Source organism: Sinohyriopsis cumingii, chromosome 2 (assembly GCF_028554795.1).
Source record: "Sinohyriopsis cumingii isolate HCF-2022 chromosome 2, ASM2855479v2, whole genome shotgun sequence".
Taxonomy (NCBI): Eukaryota; Metazoa; Mollusca; class Bivalvia; order Unionida; family Unionidae; genus Sinohyriopsis; species Sinohyriopsis cumingii.
In genome coordinates, this window is record NC_142962.1 from 129,022,990 (window position 1) to 129,044,067 (window position 21,078).

The 21,078-nt window shown below is 34.5% G+C and overlaps 1 protein-coding gene across 9 annotated transcripts in view; it reads left to right on the plus strand.

Moving 5' to 3' along the window:
- LOC149805811 (glutamine--fructose-6-phosphate aminotransferase [isomerizing] 2-like) overlaps positions 1-16,837 on the plus strand; it is a 108,412-nt gene extending 91,575 nt beyond the window's left edge. For 6 of the 9 annotated variants that reach the window (XM_089950519.1, XM_089950513.1, XM_089950512.1 and 3 more), the window contains 2 exons: positions 5,444-5,505; positions 13,683-16,837. In XM_089950519.1, the coding sequence (XP_089806645.1) occupies positions 5,444-5,488 (45 nt within the window). In that variant the 3' untranslated portion in view covers positions 5,489-5,505; positions 13,683-16,837. The remainder of the gene's footprint in view (positions 1-5,443; positions 5,506-13,682) is intronic. The other 3 variants (XM_089950515.1, XM_089950514.1, XR_016419795.1) reach the window with 2 other exon arrangements.
- Positions 16,838-21,078: the final 4,241 nt, after the last annotated feature.

Below are 21,078 nucleotides of genomic sequence, written 5' to 3' on the forward strand. Positions count from 1 at the left end.
TATTGTGAGAAGTTGCTTTAGGCAAATAACCATTAAACAATTTTTTTAATGAGATAACAATAAAAAAAAGAATCTAGGATCTGTCTTTTAGGATATTTTACAGTTTATTATTTACAGTTCTGCTTTGAAATTCTCTCTGATCACATTAACATTAGGAAAATAAACTCCAGTACCTTTGAATCCAGAACTTCTGAAAAGACAAGAATTAATCTTTTCTATCTGTATTTCATATAGAAAAAGGGAAAAATTCTTATCCTTTACTCCCTTCGGCGTTGATTTTAAGCTTTCGCTTGGTACTATCAGCATAAGCCTACTAGACCGCACAATATACTATGAATATCTTCATGATTTCAACCCATCCACCAGGAAAGTTGGTAATCTGGAGTGTAAGAAGGGTTTTTGCTTGTGTGAACTTTGTTTTTTTTCCTGATCTTTGCTCCTATATAGTATAATTGGTGCATGTTTATTGGTTGTTTATGATGCTTATTGTGTGTGTATATATATATATATATATATATATATATCTCTATGTATGTATGTATGTATATATATATATATATATATATATATATATATATATATATATACTCTCATTTAAATAATGAGTGTTGTTATTGTAATATGTAAAAACAATTGGAGTTGTTAATTTCAGTTAAACAATGACAATAAAATGCAATTAGTGCAAGAAATTCAAAGCTCAAAAGCAAGGAGAAATGTGTGAAGTCTCATACGGAGCAGTGTGACGTCTTGAGTCTTTACCCATGGATACCATCGATTGGTAACATCATAGGGGACATTTTCAAATATCATCCCGAAATGTGACCATTACATTCGGTGAATTAGAGCAACAAGGGATTGCACAATTGCCAAGCCATAAATTCTTCCCAGCCCCAGCCCCTGTTAGAGCTGCAGATGCCTATACTAACACAAGAAATGATGATGCAGTTGCCAGGTTTGGTACATTGTTTGGCTTTATGTCCGTTTCAAACCTCCATTAATAATTTGTAACTTATAGAGGAGTGTACCCCCAATATCTAGGTAACCCAGTGAACACATGTCCCACCACATGCCTGAGTCATATGGTTTTTCTCAGATCCTGATAATCAATTTCAGCATTCTGTAAAAGGCCATTCCAGCTGCAACTAGCCTCTCAAGCTGGCCAGCCAACAGGCCTTACCAATTGTCCAGTGGCTGGGGTCTAATCACTTTGGTGAGCAGTGCAACATACTGACAAAACATAAACAGAGCAGTAAAACAGTATACTTTCTTGACATATGATTCCTTCTAAAAATCTTCCTTGAATGCTTTTTTTTTTAAAGTTACCATCATCATACAGTCACAGCATTCATCAGTACTGAGATTCATATTGGCTTATGCTTTCTTGCTAGATGATCATCAGTCCATCAGTTTTAGCAATTTTAGTCATCCATCTTCAGAATGTATTAAACACATAGATGTAAACCAAGTCTGCATTTTTTTAGGACTAAAAACTCAAAACTTTATCTGTCTATATATATTTCTTGAATTACTTATAAATAGAAACACATTTAAATTAACATTGCAGTGGTCCTTCACTCTAAAGGCCATCAGTACAAATGTGCTCTTAATAACACATTGAAATTAACATTGCAGTAGTCCTTCACTCTAAAGGCCATAATTATAAATGTGGTCTTAATAACACATTGAAATTAACATTGCAGTGGTCCTTCACTCTAAAGGCCATCAGTATAAACGTGCTCTTAATAACACATTTAAATTAACATTGCAGTGGTCCTTCACTCTAAAGGCCATCAGTATAAACGTGCTCTTAATAACACATTGAAATTAACATTGCAGTGGTCCTTCACTCTAAAGGCCATCAGTATAAATGTGGTCTCAATAACACATTGAAATTAATATTGCAGTGGTCCTTCACTCTAAAGGCCATCAGTACAAATGTGCTCTTAATAACACATTTAAATTAACATTGCAGTGGTCCTTTACTCTAAAGGCCATCAGTATAAACGTGCTTTTAATAACACATTTAAATTAATATTGCAGTGGTCCTTCACTCTAAAGGCCATCAGTATAAATGTGGTCTTAATAACACATTGAAATTAACATTGCAGTGGTCCTTTACTCTAAAGGCCATCAGTATAAACGTGCTCTTAATAACACATTGAAATTAACATTGCAGTGGTCCTTCACTCTAAAGGCCATCAGTATAAACGTGCTCTTAATAACACATTGAAATTAACATTGCAGTGGTCCTTCACTCTAAAGGCCATCAGTATAAATGTGGTCTTAATAACACATTGAAATTAGCATTGCAGTGGTCCTTTACTCTAAAGGCCATCAGTATAAACGTGCTCTTAATAACACATTGAAATTAACATTGCAGTGGTCCTTCACTCTAAAGGCCATCAGTATACATGTGGTCTTAATAACACATGTATGGTCATGGATCGCCATGTGTCACATTTTTGTGTCATGAGGTAGCACCCTTGTTCTGAGCTCTGGTTCCAGAACAGAGTTTGACTGGTTTTTAGACTTCCTTCCATTTGATCTGAAGCAGTAATGTTCAAAGAGCACATAGATGAACCTTTATAAAAGAAAAAGTTGGAGAAAATGGGGGTTATGACTAGAAAATCTCGGCCTTTGGCAACAACAAAAAAAATCTCCAGAAATAGATGTGCTTGCATGCAGTCAGAAGTAACAAGTAAAACAATTTTTCTGTCATCATTTCAGGTGAAAATAAAAATAATCTCCCAGGGACCACAAGTTAAATTGATTAAATATTCCATTGTCATTGCTTTTATTTTATTTCACTTAAGTTCTTTGCTTTTTGCCAGTTCTTAGTGTTCAATCCATTCTCTGAATTTACCAAACACTTAAGTAAATATTTTAAGTGTGAGAAAAATGTATCCACAGATAAGACCACCTCTAATTGAATCGTTAAATGTAGTCATTTCTTTGCTTGTTTGCACAATTACAAAACATTGGCTGAGCCTCCCTTAAGTATAAGGCTTCCATTCTAATGCAGGGGTCTATCATGGCTTCCATAAACAGTGTACTATACGTCATGAATTCAATTAATACTAACAGATCCTTATTCCTTACATTAAAGGAATAGAATCGCTTATTTCTTATATGCCTTGAAAGAATGTACTGAGCAATTGATAGTTAAGGATATGAAGTTGCAAGGATATATATTTCAGGTCTCATCCTGTCTATTGCTGATACATTGGTGTACCAATTCACTTTTACCATAAAGTTCATTTTGGAAATGTTAGAAAAATCACAGAAAACAAAACTATTAAATTATAGTAAATAATGGAGATTCTATAACCTATACATTGGTCTACTGATTCACTTTTGCTTTAAAAATTATTTGTTACAAGAGAAGTAGGGATAATATGTAGACATCTAAGTTTTTATAAGAAATTTGTTAATTTCAAAATTAAATCCAAACTTTCTAACAACTATCAGAATTTGGTGTCACTTTCAACTGTCATTTTATTGTATTACCGGAGTGGACTAAACATTACATGCACAGACAGTTATTGCTTTCACAGGTGAAGAGTTTAGAAAATGTCGGCATCCTGTGCTTGGGAAAGGTCATTGATAGCAGAAAAGAATTTGAGGAATTGTTACTTGCAAAATTGCTACAAAACAAAACTTCAGTTAATACTGAATTTTCTATCCATTTAACATTTTTATAAAAAATGGTTTGTCACAAGTAGTTTATTTTCCTTGAGGATTTTTGGTGCCAGACAAATCTTTCACCTATTTCTTAAAGACTACAAGGTTGACAAGTATACAGTAGCAGTAGTGGTTTTGGTGTAGTTGTTTATAGAATCAAACTCTACTCTATAAAGTATAAATAATGGAGGGTGTGTGTAATCAGCATTACTTTAGCATGGGTGATGGTTTGAAGATATTGCTAGTGTTGGTGAGACTTCGTAACTTGGTCTATTTATTCAACTTTATTTATCATATGTAGAAAGAGGGATGATTTTTGGGTTGGTTTTTTTTATAATAAATTTTGGCGAAGAACAGAAAAATGGGTTCTTTTCTTGGGTTTCAATTAATTTATTAAACAATCAGAACAGGAACTTGTGTTCAGAATATCGTGTATGTATATTTTGTAATTTAGATACAGTATATTTTTCATTTCATATTAGGCAAAGTAATTTTAAAATTCAGAAGCCTTGCAAATTAAAGATTTTATTTGAATACTGTAATTCACTCATGATAAGCACACTGTTAATTATTAGGACATCCCACAATATTACTAATTCATAAAACAAATTAATGATTTGAAAATAACAGAATCAGTCATATAATAATAATAATAATAATAATAGAATCAGTCATATGCATTGGGTGGGACAGAGAAATCTCACCCAAGATTGAGAATTTGTGACTAGGAAAGAGGCTTTGCTGAGATTCTCTTATTTGGGGCGAGGTTTCCTTATATCAGTACATATGGTGATTTTTCTATCTCATTTCTCACAAAGAGAAAAGAATGTTGGAAAAAAAGATGGTGCTCCAGATTTATCAGACACCCAGGTGTAGCATAGGAGAAAGATGCTAATAAAGATAAGAGTTTCCCAATACTAAATATACAAAGATGGATTTAAATGAGTTTGCAAATCTTACTGTTGCTTTGATATGTTGTCATTTCACATGTGAAAGAAAATCATGCTATTCATGCTAAGGTGCATACATTCACAATTTAATGCATGTACACTTGTACAGTATTCATGTTACAGTTTTTTTCTATTAATACAGATCATATTTATTTTAAAAATTAAGGCTTGAAATATTGCTTACTAATACTTACCATCTCTTGGAAATGGCAAGATAGACAAGTGTGCAGTAACATTAGTGGTCATGGTAATATCTAAACAAAAAGTCACCAAGAAAAACTTAATTGTACAATCTAATAATTCAGTCATGGAGAATTCTAAACTTTTGATGAAAGATATGTTAATATTATCATGATAAATTAAGGTTCTTTTATCATACATGTATTAATTATATTGAATAAATAAAGGTAGTGATAATCATTTGCCTTATTTTATGATAAGAAATATTTAAAAGTTATTAAAACTTAATAAATTAATCTTCTGACACACATGAATTTCTTTAAAATCATATGCAGATAAAGCATACTTTCATTTTATGTGCATTTTGTTATAATTCATTTCATATGTGACCTCGAAGAAAAGCCAGTTGACAATTTTACACATTTTTTAAAACAAGAAATAAATAAATAACAATGTTTTCCAAAATTATTCATTGTAGCTAGGATTTTATAGGATGGTGATGAGATCATTTTTAAATGGATTTTAATGTATATGAGATTAAAAGTATTTTTAAGGGGCTTTGACATTACTGTGTCATGGGGACCAGAATTATTTTTCTTTTCACTAACTTTTTGTGTGAATTTTTTTTTTAGGTTGACCAACCCCGAAATCTGGCAAAGAGTGTTACTGTTCAATGATTTGCAGTTTATACACAGTAAGCATTGTTAGATTATCTCCCCATAGTACAGCTGAACCTGGTGTATCCAAACATTACCCAAATTACTGGTTCATCTGAACAACATGCATGTACCCCAATCGGAACATTCTCACCTCCTTCCAGTGTGAATTGAATAAATTTGACTGAATAGTCAACAACTGAATAGATGTGAGTTGAATAGCTTTGACTTTTCAGATATCCAGCTAGATGCAAGTTGAATAACTTTAATTCCGAATATCTAGCTAGGTGTGCAAAGAATAGATCCTCGTACAAAGAGAATATTTCAGAATAACATTTTGATGTTTCAGCCATTATTGACATACTTATACTTTTATATTTTGTTTAGCTTGCCTTAGTAGAAGATGAACTTGTTGATTACTTGCTTGGCTGTCATTACATCTGTATATCTCTGTATCTGTTCATCCACATCCTTGCCTGTCTGTCATTACATCTGTATATCTCTGTATCTGTCCATCCACATCCTTGCTTGTCTGTCATTACATTTGTATATCTCTGTATCTGTCCATCCACATACTTGCTTGTCTGACATTACATCGGTATATCTCTGTATCTGTCCATCCACATACTTGCTTGTCTGTCATTACATTTGTATATCTCTGTATCTGTCCATCCACATCCTTGCTTGTCTGTCATTACATCTGTATATCTCTGTATCTGTTCATCCACATCCTTGCCTGTCTGTCATTACATCTGTATATCTCTGTATCTGTCCATCCACATCCTTGCCTGTCTGTCATTACATCTGTATATCTCTGTATCTGTCCATCCACATCCTTGCTTGTCTGTCATTACATTTGTATATCTCTGTATCTGTCCATCCACATACTTTCTTGTCTGACATTACATTGGTATATCTCTGTATCTGTCCATCCACATACTTGCTTGTCTGTCATTACATTGGTATATCTCTGTATCTGTCCATCCACATCCTTGCTTGTCTGTCATTACATCTGTATATCTCTATCTGTCCATCCACATCCTGCTTGTCTGTCATTACATCTGTATATCTCTGTATCTGTCCATCCACATACTTGCTTGTCTGTCATTACATTTGTATATCTCTGTATCTGTCCATCCACATCCTTACTTGTCTGTCATTACATCTGTATATCTCTGTATCTGTCCATCGACATCCTTGCTTGTCTGTCATTACATCTGTATATCTCTGTATCTGTCCATCCACATCCTTGCTTGTCTGTCATTACATCTGTATATCTCTGTATCTGTCCATCCACATCCTTGCTTGTCTGTCATTACATCTGTATATCTCTATCTGTCCATCCACATACTTGCCTGTCTGTCATTACATTTGTATATCTCTATCTGTCCATCCACATCCTTGCTTGTCTGTCATTACATCTGTATATCTCTGTATCTGTCCATCCACATCCTTGCTTGTCTGTCATTACATCTGTATATCTCTGTATCTGTCCATCCACATCCTTGCTTGTCTGCCATTACATCTGTATATCTCTGTATCTGTCCATCCACATCCTTGCTTGTCTGTCATTACATTTGTATATCTCTGATTCTGTCCATCCACATACTTGCTTGTCTGTCATTACATTTGTATATCTCTGTATCTGTCTATCCACATCCTTGCCTGTCTGTCATTACATTTGTATATCTCTGTATCTGTCCATCCACATCCTTGCTTGTCTGTCATTACATCTGTATATCTCTGTATCTGTCCATCCACATCCTTGCTTGTCTGTCATTACATCTGTATATCTCTGTATCTGTCCATCCACATCCTTGCTTGTCTGTCATTACATCTATATATCTCTGTATCTGTCCATCCACATCGTTGCTTGTCTGTCATTACATTTGTATATCTCTGATTCTGTCCATCCACATACTTGCTTGTCTGTCATTACATTTGTATATCTCTGTATCTGTCTATCCACATCCTTGCCTGTCTGTCATTACATTTGTATATCTCTGTATCTGTCCATCCACATCCTTGCTTGTCTGTCATTACATCTGTATATCTCTGTATCTGTCCATCCACATCCTTGCTTGTCTGTCATTACATCTGTATATCTCTGTATCTGTCCATCCACATCCTTGCTTGTCAGTCATTACATTTGTATATCTCTGTATCTGTCCATCCGCATCCTAGATCAACCTCGGTGCTAAAATTTCTTTTTGGTTATTTTCTCCAGTATATCTGGCCACAGAGTCCTGCTACTCACTAATTGGATCTTTGTGTATACAATACCAATTTGCCAAACGCTGGTAGGGGAGACTCAGTTGATGTTAATGTTATTTTGGTAACTTTTGAATGAAGAAAAAGAAATTTGAAGAAATCATTCTATACCAAGAACCACACAGAACATCTGCTTAATATGCTACTAGTATAGGCATGGTGCATGGTTCTTGAAAAGTCCTTAAATTTAAGTGTTGCTTTAAGAATGCCTTGAATTCATAAAGCATTGGTTTTATCCTTTATGGTAGTTTCTCAGTTATGTTTTTCTTCTAATTTTGTACCCAATTATGCAGTGATAAAACAAAGTACCAGTAACAGTTGGAGAAAATTCAGTTCCTGTTAAAAAAAATGTAATCCTTGAAAACATTTAATCCATGGTACAAAAATTCACTTTAAGTCTTTAAATAAATATCCAGGTCTGCCTGAACCATGTATTATTGATGACGCATCATTAGGTGACTGTGATGTCGGAAAATGATTGCGATATTATAAATAAAATCCGCATGAGAGCAGTTCAGAATGGCCACTACATCCATTTAAGGTATTATTCCTGCATGTGATGTAAAATGTCGAGGATGATAAGCATGAGGGCGTTTCAAAGTGGCCACTATCTCCATCTAAGGTATTGTTCTTGTATGCGATAGAAAAGGCCAAGAATGTTCTGATTGGTACCATCTGTACTTGATTATAAGTCAACTCCAACTAAAAACAGCAAAGATCCTGATCTGTCGTATCATAATGTGCCTACTGATAAGGGTCTTTGTCATTTCTTTTACTGATTACTCCTGAAAAACTGCACAGACCCAGATCTTCTGGTGCATTATGCGATGGCAGATCTGGGTCTGTGCGGTTTGCAGTTGTTTGCAGTTGGACTCGTTTATAAGTGAGTATATATGGTATTCTCCCAAAATACTTGCATGTATTTGCTGTTCATCCAGACTCCTTTAAATCCATGCATTGTTCACGTCTTGCTTGGAGTTTGGATAAACTAGGTTCTACTGTATAAAAAACTGTCTGCATAGGTTACATTTAGATAGATGGAGATAGCCACAGACATGTAACTAGGATTACTATGAAATAATTCCAAAAACTGAAAACAAAATTCTGTATTTATCTGTTGTTAAACCAATGCATTATGACAAGCTTCTATTTATAAAATATTTTGGTAAATATTTACTAAAGATATCTTTATTTGATAAAACACACATACACACACACACATTTACTAGGCTGGCGACCCAGTCTTGTCAAGGAAAAAATGCAGTAAACTATGCAGTTCAGTTACTTATGATTTGTTATGGTCATTAATTTATTTCTTCCAGTGGTAATAACAAAAGAACTTGCCACATTTTTTGCCAGATACTAATCTGTGATATTACTCTTTACAGTGGATCCAGAATAATGTAATCCCTGAGTATAACAGATTGCTTGCTATTATGGCCATAAAATAAAATCTGCATTTGCCTCTTTATACAGTGAAACCTTTGGGGTTGAAATTCAGTTTAGAAAAATTTACACTTCACTGAGGTTTTCATTTTTCATGTAAGGAACAGGATTTGATTTGATGGGGATTTGGGTTTTGGTTGCTTTTAGAATGTTGAATTAAACACTAGGTGTTCCAGGTCATTTCCTAAACCATCCCAAATTTGGTGATTACCCCTTATGATGAAATAACAGGTGCTACTGTACTTGGCTGAGTTTTCTTAATGTTGAATTGAATACATAACAAGGGGAATCAACTCCCATTGAATCAACCAATATTGTATGAGTAATCTTTTAATCTTTAGCATGATTAGCACCATTATTACAAACTGACAGAAATGTTTTGGTTTGTGGATAAATCTGATGTGATAAAATCCACTTTAAACTTCCCCATTATGTTGGTTTTTTAGACATGAAAATTTACCAATTGATTTTTACAAGACCTTGCAAATTCAGATGCTTTTCTTAGTTTTGTGTGAAAAAAATGAATCCTTTCCCAACTCATGACAGCTGTCTTTTCTGTAAGCATGCGAGATCTAACAAAATTTAACTGTTGTTTTTAAAAGAATACTCAATGCTGTGCTATAATCAAATAGACTATAACAAGTTTGCTGCTGATGTTTGCCTGCAAATCTTTTGTATGTTTAGTCTCCACTTTTGTATGTTCATTATGTAACATCTATACTAAAAGTAATAAACTACACTTTGTAAAAGTTTACCAAAATTAATCAAGAAAATTTTGACTTAAAAACATAGTCCATGCTTTCTATTTAATATGTAATCCCAGTTGTTCTAGAGTATTTTTGGATCATTTCTTAACTACAATTTAAATAAAGAAAGTTACATTAGTACATAGTGAAAGGGAATAATTTTCTTGATCTCAAGAACTCATGCAATTTAGTGGCTTTTTGGCAGTTACACATGCATAATAAAAATGGCTATTGCATCCATTATATGAATGTTTTCCATGGTTTCATGTGGTGAAAAACTCTAACGATCTTCTTTTTTTTTGAGCCTGAGTTAACAGATGGTGAGACATAAGTAAAACCAGTAGCAACAGCAGCATCCACAGCATCAGTTTCAAAAGCAATTTTATGGAAGTTTTTCATGGGGATGAGAGTTTTGTTGAACCTATATTTTCTTTTACCAGCTAATAACTATACATGTAACTGTATATTTTACCATCAGTAATTGCTTATAAGTCAAGTCAAACTGCACAAAAGAAAGTTCCTGATCTGCCATAGCTTGCCATGCCTGCAGACCAGGGTATATGCTGTTTGTTCTACTGATTACTCCTAACAAACTGGACAGACCCAGATCGGCTGGTGCATTATGTGATGGCAGATCTGGGTCTGTGTAGTTTGCAGTTGGACTCCACTTAATAAGCGAGTATATATGGTATGCTGAAGATATGGCAAATATGTCCTGTACTTTTTATTTGGTTTCTGTTCATATTGACTTCAGCTTTATATTAAAGTTCATGTCTCTCTCACAGGCAATGTCACTGATGATGAGGAATAGCAAAAATACTAACTTCAGTTTTTTCTATCTACAGCTATGCTGGTCTCTTAGAGCAAAACAAAGGTGGTAGTGGTGTTGTTGGATCTCTTTTTAATGGCCCATTGTCAATCATCCATCCATTAGCACAAGTTTGTTTCTGCTACTGCTCCTAAACTGCTTAGAGGATTGCTATGAAACATTACACACATTCATCACAGGGTTTAATTTGTCCTAAATGCATGGTGCTGCTCAAACATCTAATATGGCTACCATATCAACCATCTTCAGAATCATATTATTGCTGCTTCTATTGAATGAATATTCATGCAAGGTATCTTGTGACATCTTATTGGCAATATATGAAAATGGAGCCAATATGACATCAAATATGTTCACCATGACAGCCATCTTGAAAATTTTATTGTTGCTTCTCCACCGGAAGGGAAATTCATATTGACATAGCATTTTTACCAGAAGTCATCTTATGATGTCTAGTTGGCCATAAATGAAAATGGTTCCACACGAACATCCAATATGTCCATCATGAATATCTTATTGCCACTCCTTCCAAGTGGATAGTCATATCAGTATGGGGTGGTGGTCAGCAAGCAGCTTGTGATTTCTTGCTGGTTCTAAACGAAAATGGTGCCAGTCTTACATCTAGAATGGCAACCATGACAGCCATCTTTAAATCTTGTTACTGCTATTTAATGACATGGGGTTTTCACCAGAAGGCTTTATATGATGTCCGGTTGATCTTGAATAAAAACATAGTGCTGCCTGGACATCAAATAAACAAAGTTTTTTAGCTACTCAACCAGAATTGATGGTTTATCAGCATGGGATTTTCACAGAAAGACAGTCAGCCTTAACTAATTCTATCAAGAGAGACTGTACTCTGGTGATTAACATCCCTATTGGGGAGAAATCTGTGCATTATTTTCATGGCTGCAAATATAGTCTGTATGTGTGTGTGTGTGATTTGGATTTTTAACGTAGCTTTTAAAAAAATTTAAGTCATATCGCTACGATGTCTGCAGTGTGGCAGTTTGTAGTGATGTCTAGCACTGGGGCATCATGCCGCAGACGTGGCATGATGTTCCACCCAGTCACATTATCCCGACACCGGGCTGACCAGTCCTAACACTAACCTCTTAATGCTGAGCGTCAATCGAGGCAGCTGTTTGTACCATTTTTGTAAGTCTTTGGTATGACTCGGCCGGGGATTGAACCCATGACCTCCCGCATCCGAGGTGGACACTATATATAGTCTGTACATTACAGTTTAATGGGCAAGAAATCTATTCATTATTTTAATGGCTGCAAATACAACACAGTCTGTACATTGGTGATTACCATTTTGGGGCGAAATTTGTGTATGATCTGCATGACTACAGATACTACAGAGCATGTACATTGGTGATTACAGCCCTGATGGGGAGAAATCCGTTTATCTGGCTACACGTATTATGCAGAGTCTGTACATTGGTGATTACAGTCCTGATGGGGGAGAAATCAGTTTATCTGGCTACAGGTATTATGCAGAGTCTGTACATTGGTGATTACAATCCTGATGGGGAGAAATCAGTTTATCTGGCTACAGGTATTATGCAGAGTCTGTACATTGGTGATTACAGTCCTGATGGGGAGAAATCAGTTTATCTGGCTAGAGGTATTATGCAGAGTATGTACATTGGTGATTACAGTCCTGATGGGGAGAAATCAGTTTATCTCGCTACAGGTATTATGCAGAGTGTGTACATTGGTGATTACAGCTGGAGAATTTGATGCACAGTTTATATGGCTGCAGCTACTACAGAGTCTGTACATTGATGACTTGTTCCAACCAGGGACCCTGAAATTCTAATGGCTGTTGCCAGACATTTTCCCCCAAAAATTGTTGTGGTGGCCAGATATTCATACAATTGAATAAAATAATTAAAGGAGGCTAAATATGTTCTCTTCTAAAGGTGTTGTATGTGCTGACACACTACCACACAAGATAATGAAAAATAACATGACTTGTGTTACATTTATAGCCGACCTAAAGACCCAGAGGCGTTTCTATAATTATAAGGCTTTATAAAGTCCAGGAAATAAATTTCAACACTACCTTTGTACTGTGATCTTTGGCTTTATAGTGAATGTTTAAACAATTGGGAAAATTTAATGCCCAAACAGTTGCATGGCATAATTATGAGCACTTCATGCCCAATGCCCATGATGTCAAGTTAGGAAATGATGACTTTAAATCATGTGTCATTCATGACTGACTAAAGTGGCCATTCTAGGATCTCTGGTTCAAATATGCAGACTTTTGTACAAGTTTTTTTGGAATGAGTCAGTAGATTTTGATTGGAATTTGCCTTAGATTCAACAGGAGACATTAGAGATCCTAACCAATCTTTGGGTCCAAAGGTTCAAAAAGATTGGTGTTGAAAACAGACTTGACATTTCCACCATCTATGTAATCAATGTAATAACTGCACTTTAATCTTTTTACTTTATTCCTGCAATTTTTTTTAATGAATTTCTGTTTTTAAAATACCCAACATGTTGGTTTCAGTAGCCTCAAATTATTGCATACATTGCTATTAGTCATGAATGTCATCAAGTTGCTGTGATGTCAGTGAAATTATTATAACCACAGACTTGAGGGGGAGTTCAGAGTGGTCACTGGTTGTATTTATGGTCTCTTTCTGGCATGTATTTAAATAAAAGCCAAGGACATTCCACTTGAATGTGATCTAAGTTTGACAAGGTTTAGAGTTGGGTGAAGGGCATCGGAAGTGACATTTGTTGCTTGTGAAACAAAGATATCTTCTTCTTTTTTTCTCTCCATCATTCACACATTAAAACCAGTAAGATACATTTACAAGTAACATTAAATTCTGATGCATAGATATGTTACATAATTTTTTTAATTTTGTTTGTCTTACACAACATTTTCTGTATCTTTCAGACGGATCATCCACGCCATCTGCTGAAGACATACACATCATAAATCTAATAACAGTCAGCTGTGCTGAAAACATCTGAAGTTGTTATGCTACACAAGAAATATTGTCTGCAGAGACAAATTAGTGTGCTGAGACATTACCTTGTAGAAATTCTTTTATTTATATGGGAACAGGATTCATATTTTTATCATAGGCAGCTATGCTGTTGTCTACATTGTATATCTGACATATTACGCAATTAGAGGTTGTATTTTGTGGCAGTTGTGGTTTTAAGTTAATTTCTAGACGTAATTTTAAGTTTTAAATGGCTATAGTTTTCATGTTTGCAACTTAAGTATAAAATGTTAGGCTTTGTTGCACTGGAGTCATTGTTTTCATGTGCCAAATGTTTGTCCCATTCTCCAAAAATTCCTATTTCTTTTTTGATTAATTAAAACATTTTAAAATACTTATATGACGTTCATTAGTGAAATTCAATCACATTCGTTCATATTTTGCATGAAAATGAAAGCGTTTCTTTGATATAGAGATCTCGATTATAAGATGCTTCAAACTATGGACCAACAAGTTATGAAGAATTTTTCATAAACTTTATTACTAAATATATTTGCACCATTTTCTTTTTATGGTGATCTAATGTGTTGCTACTTAATGGACCTTAATTTATTTTTCTGTTTTCAGAAAATGTCAGTTATCATAAAAGTCTGAGATTTTTGAAAATTGGACAGACTTATTGACACATAGTAGTAAATGTATTCTGTTTATGCACTCCAGTCATAATGATCAGTTTAGTTATATAATTTTGCAGTAGCACCTATGAATACGAGTACTGGAATTGTAAGTATGAGTACTGGAAAGTTGTGTAGAGATATTGTATAGAGAGATATACAGGTTATTTATACCTGTACTCTGCCTTATCAATGATAGGGTACATAAGTGATATCAAATTGTTTTGTTTCAAAACTACTTTCAAAGGATAATGTACCTACCTGGAGAGCATCCAGATAACTCAAAAACATTAGAAGGAATAAGGTATTAATCTATTATGAATTACCTGTTGAATGAAAAGAGAGAGAGTTAGGATCTTATATAAATATTCTATTTAAGTGAAATTTATTTAACAACTTTTAACAGTTTCTCTCTTTTGCAAGCCATATTGTACTTATTTAAGGGGTTTCATAGATTTCATTTGAAATGAGCACAAATACTATTTATTCCATAATGAAAAATGCAGATTTTATTTGACCAAATCGTAAAATAGTGTAGTGAAATGGCTGTAAAGTATGCAGGGATGACTGACTCATGTTTTTCCTTTGCAATATATGAGGTCATGAGGAATTATTACATGCATGACATATATGAAAATTATGGTGTGGGTATATTACTATAAATAGCAGAATAGTCATGTAATATGTATACACAAACACACAATACAGTTCATGTATTTATTTAAGATTCCACAGTTCCAGATTCTCGATGTCAGTGAGGCAAGCTTTTACAAGTAACTGATACTTAATTCTTGATCATTTTGGGTAAAATCTGAATCATATTTGCTAATTAAATTATGCTTTGGCTTTTGAAAAATATTTTCTACATTTGTGTTCATTATAAATGAATCTGGCTTTTATTGCTTCATTTCTTGCTTCATTAGTATCAGGTTATTTGGTATCAACAAGTAGAAGCCTAAGCCTCATTTTGTAATTTGTAATTTTTTTCTCCAGGGAAAGCTTGACAATAAATGAAAGATTTGATGTAATTAAAAGTTTGATTGCGCTCATCTGAAAAGTCTGAAAAACACAGGTGAATAATACCATTATTTATCCCTCTAAAATGTATATTTATTTGTGCACTATGTAGACACTTATCTCCTGTTGCATAATGGGATAACAGATCCAAGTCCAGACTGATTGTTCTTCTTTGGTATGATCTCAAGGAAGCAATGTAGACCCAGGTCTGCCATCACATAATGGGATGATAGATTTAAGTCCAGACTCATTACTCTACTTATGGTATGATTTCAAGGAAGCAATGTTGACCCAAATCTGCCATCATATAGTAGAATGACAGATCCAAGTCCAGACTGACTGTTCTTCTTTGGTATGATTTCAAGGAAGCATTATTGACCCAAACCTGCCATCACATTGTGGGATGACAAATCCAAGTTGAGACTGATTGTTCTCCTTTGTTTTGATTTCAAGGAAGCAATGTGGACCCAGGTCTGCCATCACATAGTGGGATGACAGATCCAAGTCCAGGCTGATTGTTCTACTTATGGTATGATTTCAAGTAACCTACCAGGGTTTAAACAGATTGTTTAACTTTCAGTCTGATTTTATGTGTATTCTCAGATCTGCTGGTCTCTGCTTTTCTCATTTGCAGTAGAGTAAATACACTAGTAACTTTACTGTTGTATCCTCCTCAAAGTAAGCATCCATGGAGTCATAATATATTTTGTTCTATGATGCATTAATGTGCGCAAAATTGGCAGGACCAATTCCTTGCTTGGCTATATTTATTGGTGCATAAAGTGAACTTGGGTGCAAACAACATAAGCCCAGGTATGTCTTCACATGAAGTCCAGGAACATTGTGCTATTAGCAGGAAGGTGTGCTATACAAGTACACTACACTATTAGCAGGAAGGTGTCCTATACAAATACATTATGCTATTAGCAGGAAGTTGTGCTATACAAATACACTATGCTATTAACAGGAAGTGTGCTATACAAACACACTATGCTATGCTTGTCCAAGTGATAACCAAATACGATCAAAGCCCTTTGCAACTTTTATTGTATATCTTTGACAACCAAAGAATTCATACATGACTACAGTCATTTCACAGGTAAACATTACAAATTAAAGGAGTCTGTATATGTGTTGCATGTTTGCTTTTTCATTCTTACCCATTTATTTTGTACGTAATCAGAAAAGAAATTGTTTCAGAAGATGACCATGTAGCTTCACATAATAATGCTTATAGCACAAAATATTTCTTTTAAATATGGCCCTTGTACAATGTTGTAGAAATTTTATACCAATTCTTTGTATACCAATTCCGACAATATAACAAATCCAAAGTTGAACATAGACTTTTCATTTTTCACATTTATCACGAGGGATATTTAAATAGCTGGAGAATAAAAAGTTGACAATTATGCATTATTGTCTTTTCTTTGACCTGTTGTTGTAGACAAAGTGAATGACATCAGATATTATATTTTTATTTGCAGTAGCATAAGTTTTTGCCTTATATCGCTATCTTTTATCTGTTACTTTTAGGATATTGGTTCCACAACAGTTGGTCAAAACATTTCAATTTTAATTCTACTGGTCATAGACCAGAACAGCTTTTGGTCCATCCATCTGTTAAAACAAGTTTGTTAATCTCTATTCCTGAACTACTTTAAGGATTGACTTGGAATTTTACACACATTCATCCCACTGCCCTGACATCCAATATGGCCACCTCAACAGCCATCTTGAAAATCTTGTTATTGCTACTCTGCTGAGCAACAAAGTCATACTGACATGGGGTTTCTACCAGAAGACTTCTTAGGATGTATAGTTGGTCCTAAATGAAAATGGTGCTATCTGGTGACCAATATAGCCACTACAGTGGCCATCTTTTAAAAATTGTTATCACTACTACTCCCAAATGGATGGTCATATCAACATGGAAGTTTTTACTAATATACTTATGATGATGTTTAGTTGGTCCTAAATAAAAATGGTGCTGATCTAATGTCCAGTTTAGCAACAGTAGCCATCTTTAAAATCTTGTTACATGTATCACTATTACTCCCAAATGGATAGTCATATCAATATGAAAGTTTTGAATAAAAGACTTCATATGATATTTAGTTGGTCCTAAATGAAAATGTACTGATCTTGTGTCCAAAATGTCCACCATAGTGGCCATATTGAAATTTTTTTTATTGCTACTCCCCCTAAATGAAAAGTAATATTGCAATAGGGTTTCCACTACAAGACTTTTTATCATCTTTAGTTCATCCTAAATGAAACTGGTGCTGATCTGACCTCCAATATGGAGGATACAATAGCCATCTCAAAATCTTATTATACCTACTGGTCATATCAATATTGTTTGCACAAAAGACTTGTTATGATGTGTAGTTGGTCCTAAATGGAAATAGTGCTTATCTGGTATCCAATATGGCCACCTTTGCAGCCATTTATAAAATGTTACTGCTACTCCTTCTTTCAGCCAGTAGAGCATCAGTCCTTCAAGGGACTCTTTTTATCAAAAGCAAATTGTGAAAATTTGTTGAAAATGGAAATTGACATAATTTCATAATGAAAATTTAAGTTTAAGCAAGGGTCTTTAAAAAATGTTTAACATAGTGTATAAAATGTTTTATCAAATGAAAACTGAGGAATTGATTTTGATGAAAGGTTTCTGTAGAAGAAGTTTCATTTTCTCTATATATAAACTTTGGAGGGGAAGAAAGACATTTATGTACTTTTCAGACAGCAGAATAGTCATATTTACTTGATTGTTTTAATTCACAAATTTTCATGTGCTCGACTTTGTCCATCTCTCCATATACATCATTACAAAAACATTTTTTTTACCTGATGTACACTATGACTGGACAGTGTTTCGAACTGCAAGCTGTTTTTCAAACCAGAATTAGTACATTTAACAGTATTGTAAAAAGTGGTCAATGTATATTATTGCCACAGGAAATGTCAGATTGGTTCTTGAAGTACGAGCTTATCTAAAATGTTGTAGGTTCAAATTTTTTAACAACCTTCTCATTTATGAAGTCTACAGTAAAATATGTGCATACATTATTTTTGGATCTCTTACTGTGCACAAGAGTTGCCATCAAAAACCAAGTTGCCATCAGGCCTGATATACATTCAATATTTTTGCTTAGTTATATCGAGAAAATACAAAAGCTACATTTACAGGATAAATTGTGATACGTTTGATTCTGTAAGTGCAAGTTAATGTATGTAATAATAATAATAATAATACATTAATCGTTGGCTATCATGGCTGTCATCTTTAAATTCTTTGTACTGCAGTTCCTCCTAAATGGAAAGGGATATCAGCATGAGGTTTTCACCAGAAGGCTAATTATGATATCTTCATGGTCCTGAATTAATTGTGTTCCTAACCATTTCCAATGACACAAATTGCAAAATGATTAAAACCTGAACTATACCTTAGAGGGACTGATGCCCTAATGACCGAGGAGAATTTCCAGGAATTCAGGATAAGATCGTTTCTTTTGTTTAACTGCTGAATGTTGCAGCAATCTCAGTTTGTTCATGAGCAAAACAATTTTCAAATTAGCCACTGTTGTATGTATATTGGATCCAAGATCAGAACTATTTTCATTTTAAAAACATAGACACCCATCAGAAGACTTTTGGTGAAAAGCCCATGCCAGTATCAATATCCATTCAAGAGAATTTATGATGATTTTTAATATCTTCATTGTGGCAGCACTTTTATCGTTTAGGACAAACTAGATTTCGTATTGAGATTTTTGGCAAAAACCATATGACATGACCTTCAATTCAGGACAAATGATAAAAACAAGATTTTAATATGGACTGGAAAGATGGAGTAGTAGTAACCCGATGATTTTCAAGATAATAATAATTAATAAAATAATAAAGAGGACTTTGTATAGTGCCTAATCTTTAGAAGCTCTAAGTGCTTTACAGCATTAGACAACACCTATAACATAAAAAACATATAATGATATCATTACAAAAAACAAAAACCATGAAATTAGAAAACATAAAAACATGCTGAAAATATTTAAGGTAGGAAACATTATTAGGTCTTTAAGTTTGTTCTTGCAGTCAAAATAGGTGAGTTTTAAGACCACTCTTGAATGGGATCACTGTCTTTGTGTCTAAATTCAGTTGGCAATTCGTTCCACGTTGCTGGGCCCTGGTATGCAAAAGAACATCCATATGATTTCATTTTCATAGTGGGAATAATGAGTATAAAATTGTCAGAAGAGGAGCATAGGTATCTTGCTGGTGTGTACACATGGGTGAGGTTGGATAGATATGTTGGACTGGAGTCCGTTTGTGAAACGTAGCACAGAGAACAAATTTTGTGTTTGATTCTGGATTGAATGGATAGCCAGTGTAGGGTACAGAGCAGCAGGGAGGTGTGCTCTGATCGTGGTACTCTAAGGATGATCCAAGCAGCTGTGTTTTGAACTTCTTGAAGTTTCTGGAGTAGATATTGTGATGAACCAGACAGAATTGAGTTACAATAGTCCAGTCTTGAAAGTACTAATGAACACACAAGTGTTTTAGTGGCATCAACTGAAAGATATTTGCGAATGGAGCTGACGCATCTCGGCTCAAGATATGCAGCCTTGCATATGTTCGTGACATGTTGGTGCAATGTGAGAATGCTGTCCAGAGTAACACCTAGGTTTCGTACTGACTGCGTGAATTTAATGTTGCTGATATTTATTGTTTGAGGTAAAGGATGTGAATGAGAAAGTCTTTGTGTTGTGATCAGAATGGCTTCAGTTTTATCATCATTCATCTGCAGCTTGTTAGATGTCATCCATGATTTCACATCAGAAAAGTACCTCTCTACACCTTGGATGGTAGCATCAACTTCATTTGGGTGGCTGGATTTGTATAGTTGGGTATCATCAACATACAATTGGTTAGACACTGGATAATGAGCTATGACACTTGAAAGTGGCTGAGTGTATAGTATGAATGAAGAAAACAGGTCCAAGAACAGACCCCTGTGGAACACAACATAGATTAACTGGGCTGGAGTGTATTCCATTTGTGGACACAATTTGTGTCCTGTTGACCAAGTAGGACTTGAACCACAGTAAGGCTGTATCATGAATGCCAAATACATGCTGGAGATGTTGAAGTAATGTATCATGGTCTATTGTGTCAAATGCTGCAGACAAATCAAGGAAGGTGAGGACTAATTATTCCGCTAGCCAAAGCAGAGAGAATGTCATTAACTACTTTTAGAAGAGTAGTTTCAGTACTGTGGCAAGGGCAATATGCAGATTGTACATTGCTAAAAAGACTTTGAATTCAGATGAGATACAAGTTGGGATAGAACAACTTTTTCTAAGATTGTTTATATGAATGGGAGATTAGAAACTGGGCGGTAGTTATTTAAATCGTTATAGTCGAGTGTTGGTTTCTTCAGCAGAGGCTTTACAATGGCAGTTTTGAAAACTGATGAGAATTCAATGGATGAGAGAGAGGTATTAATAACATCAGCTAGTGAAGGCAATACTGGATCAAAGCATTCAAGCAGCAGTGATGTTGGAATTTCAGCAAGATGGCTGACATGGTGGCCATATTCAAGGTCTCATCTGCATAGTTTTCATTTAGTACAAGAAGGTATCATAATCAG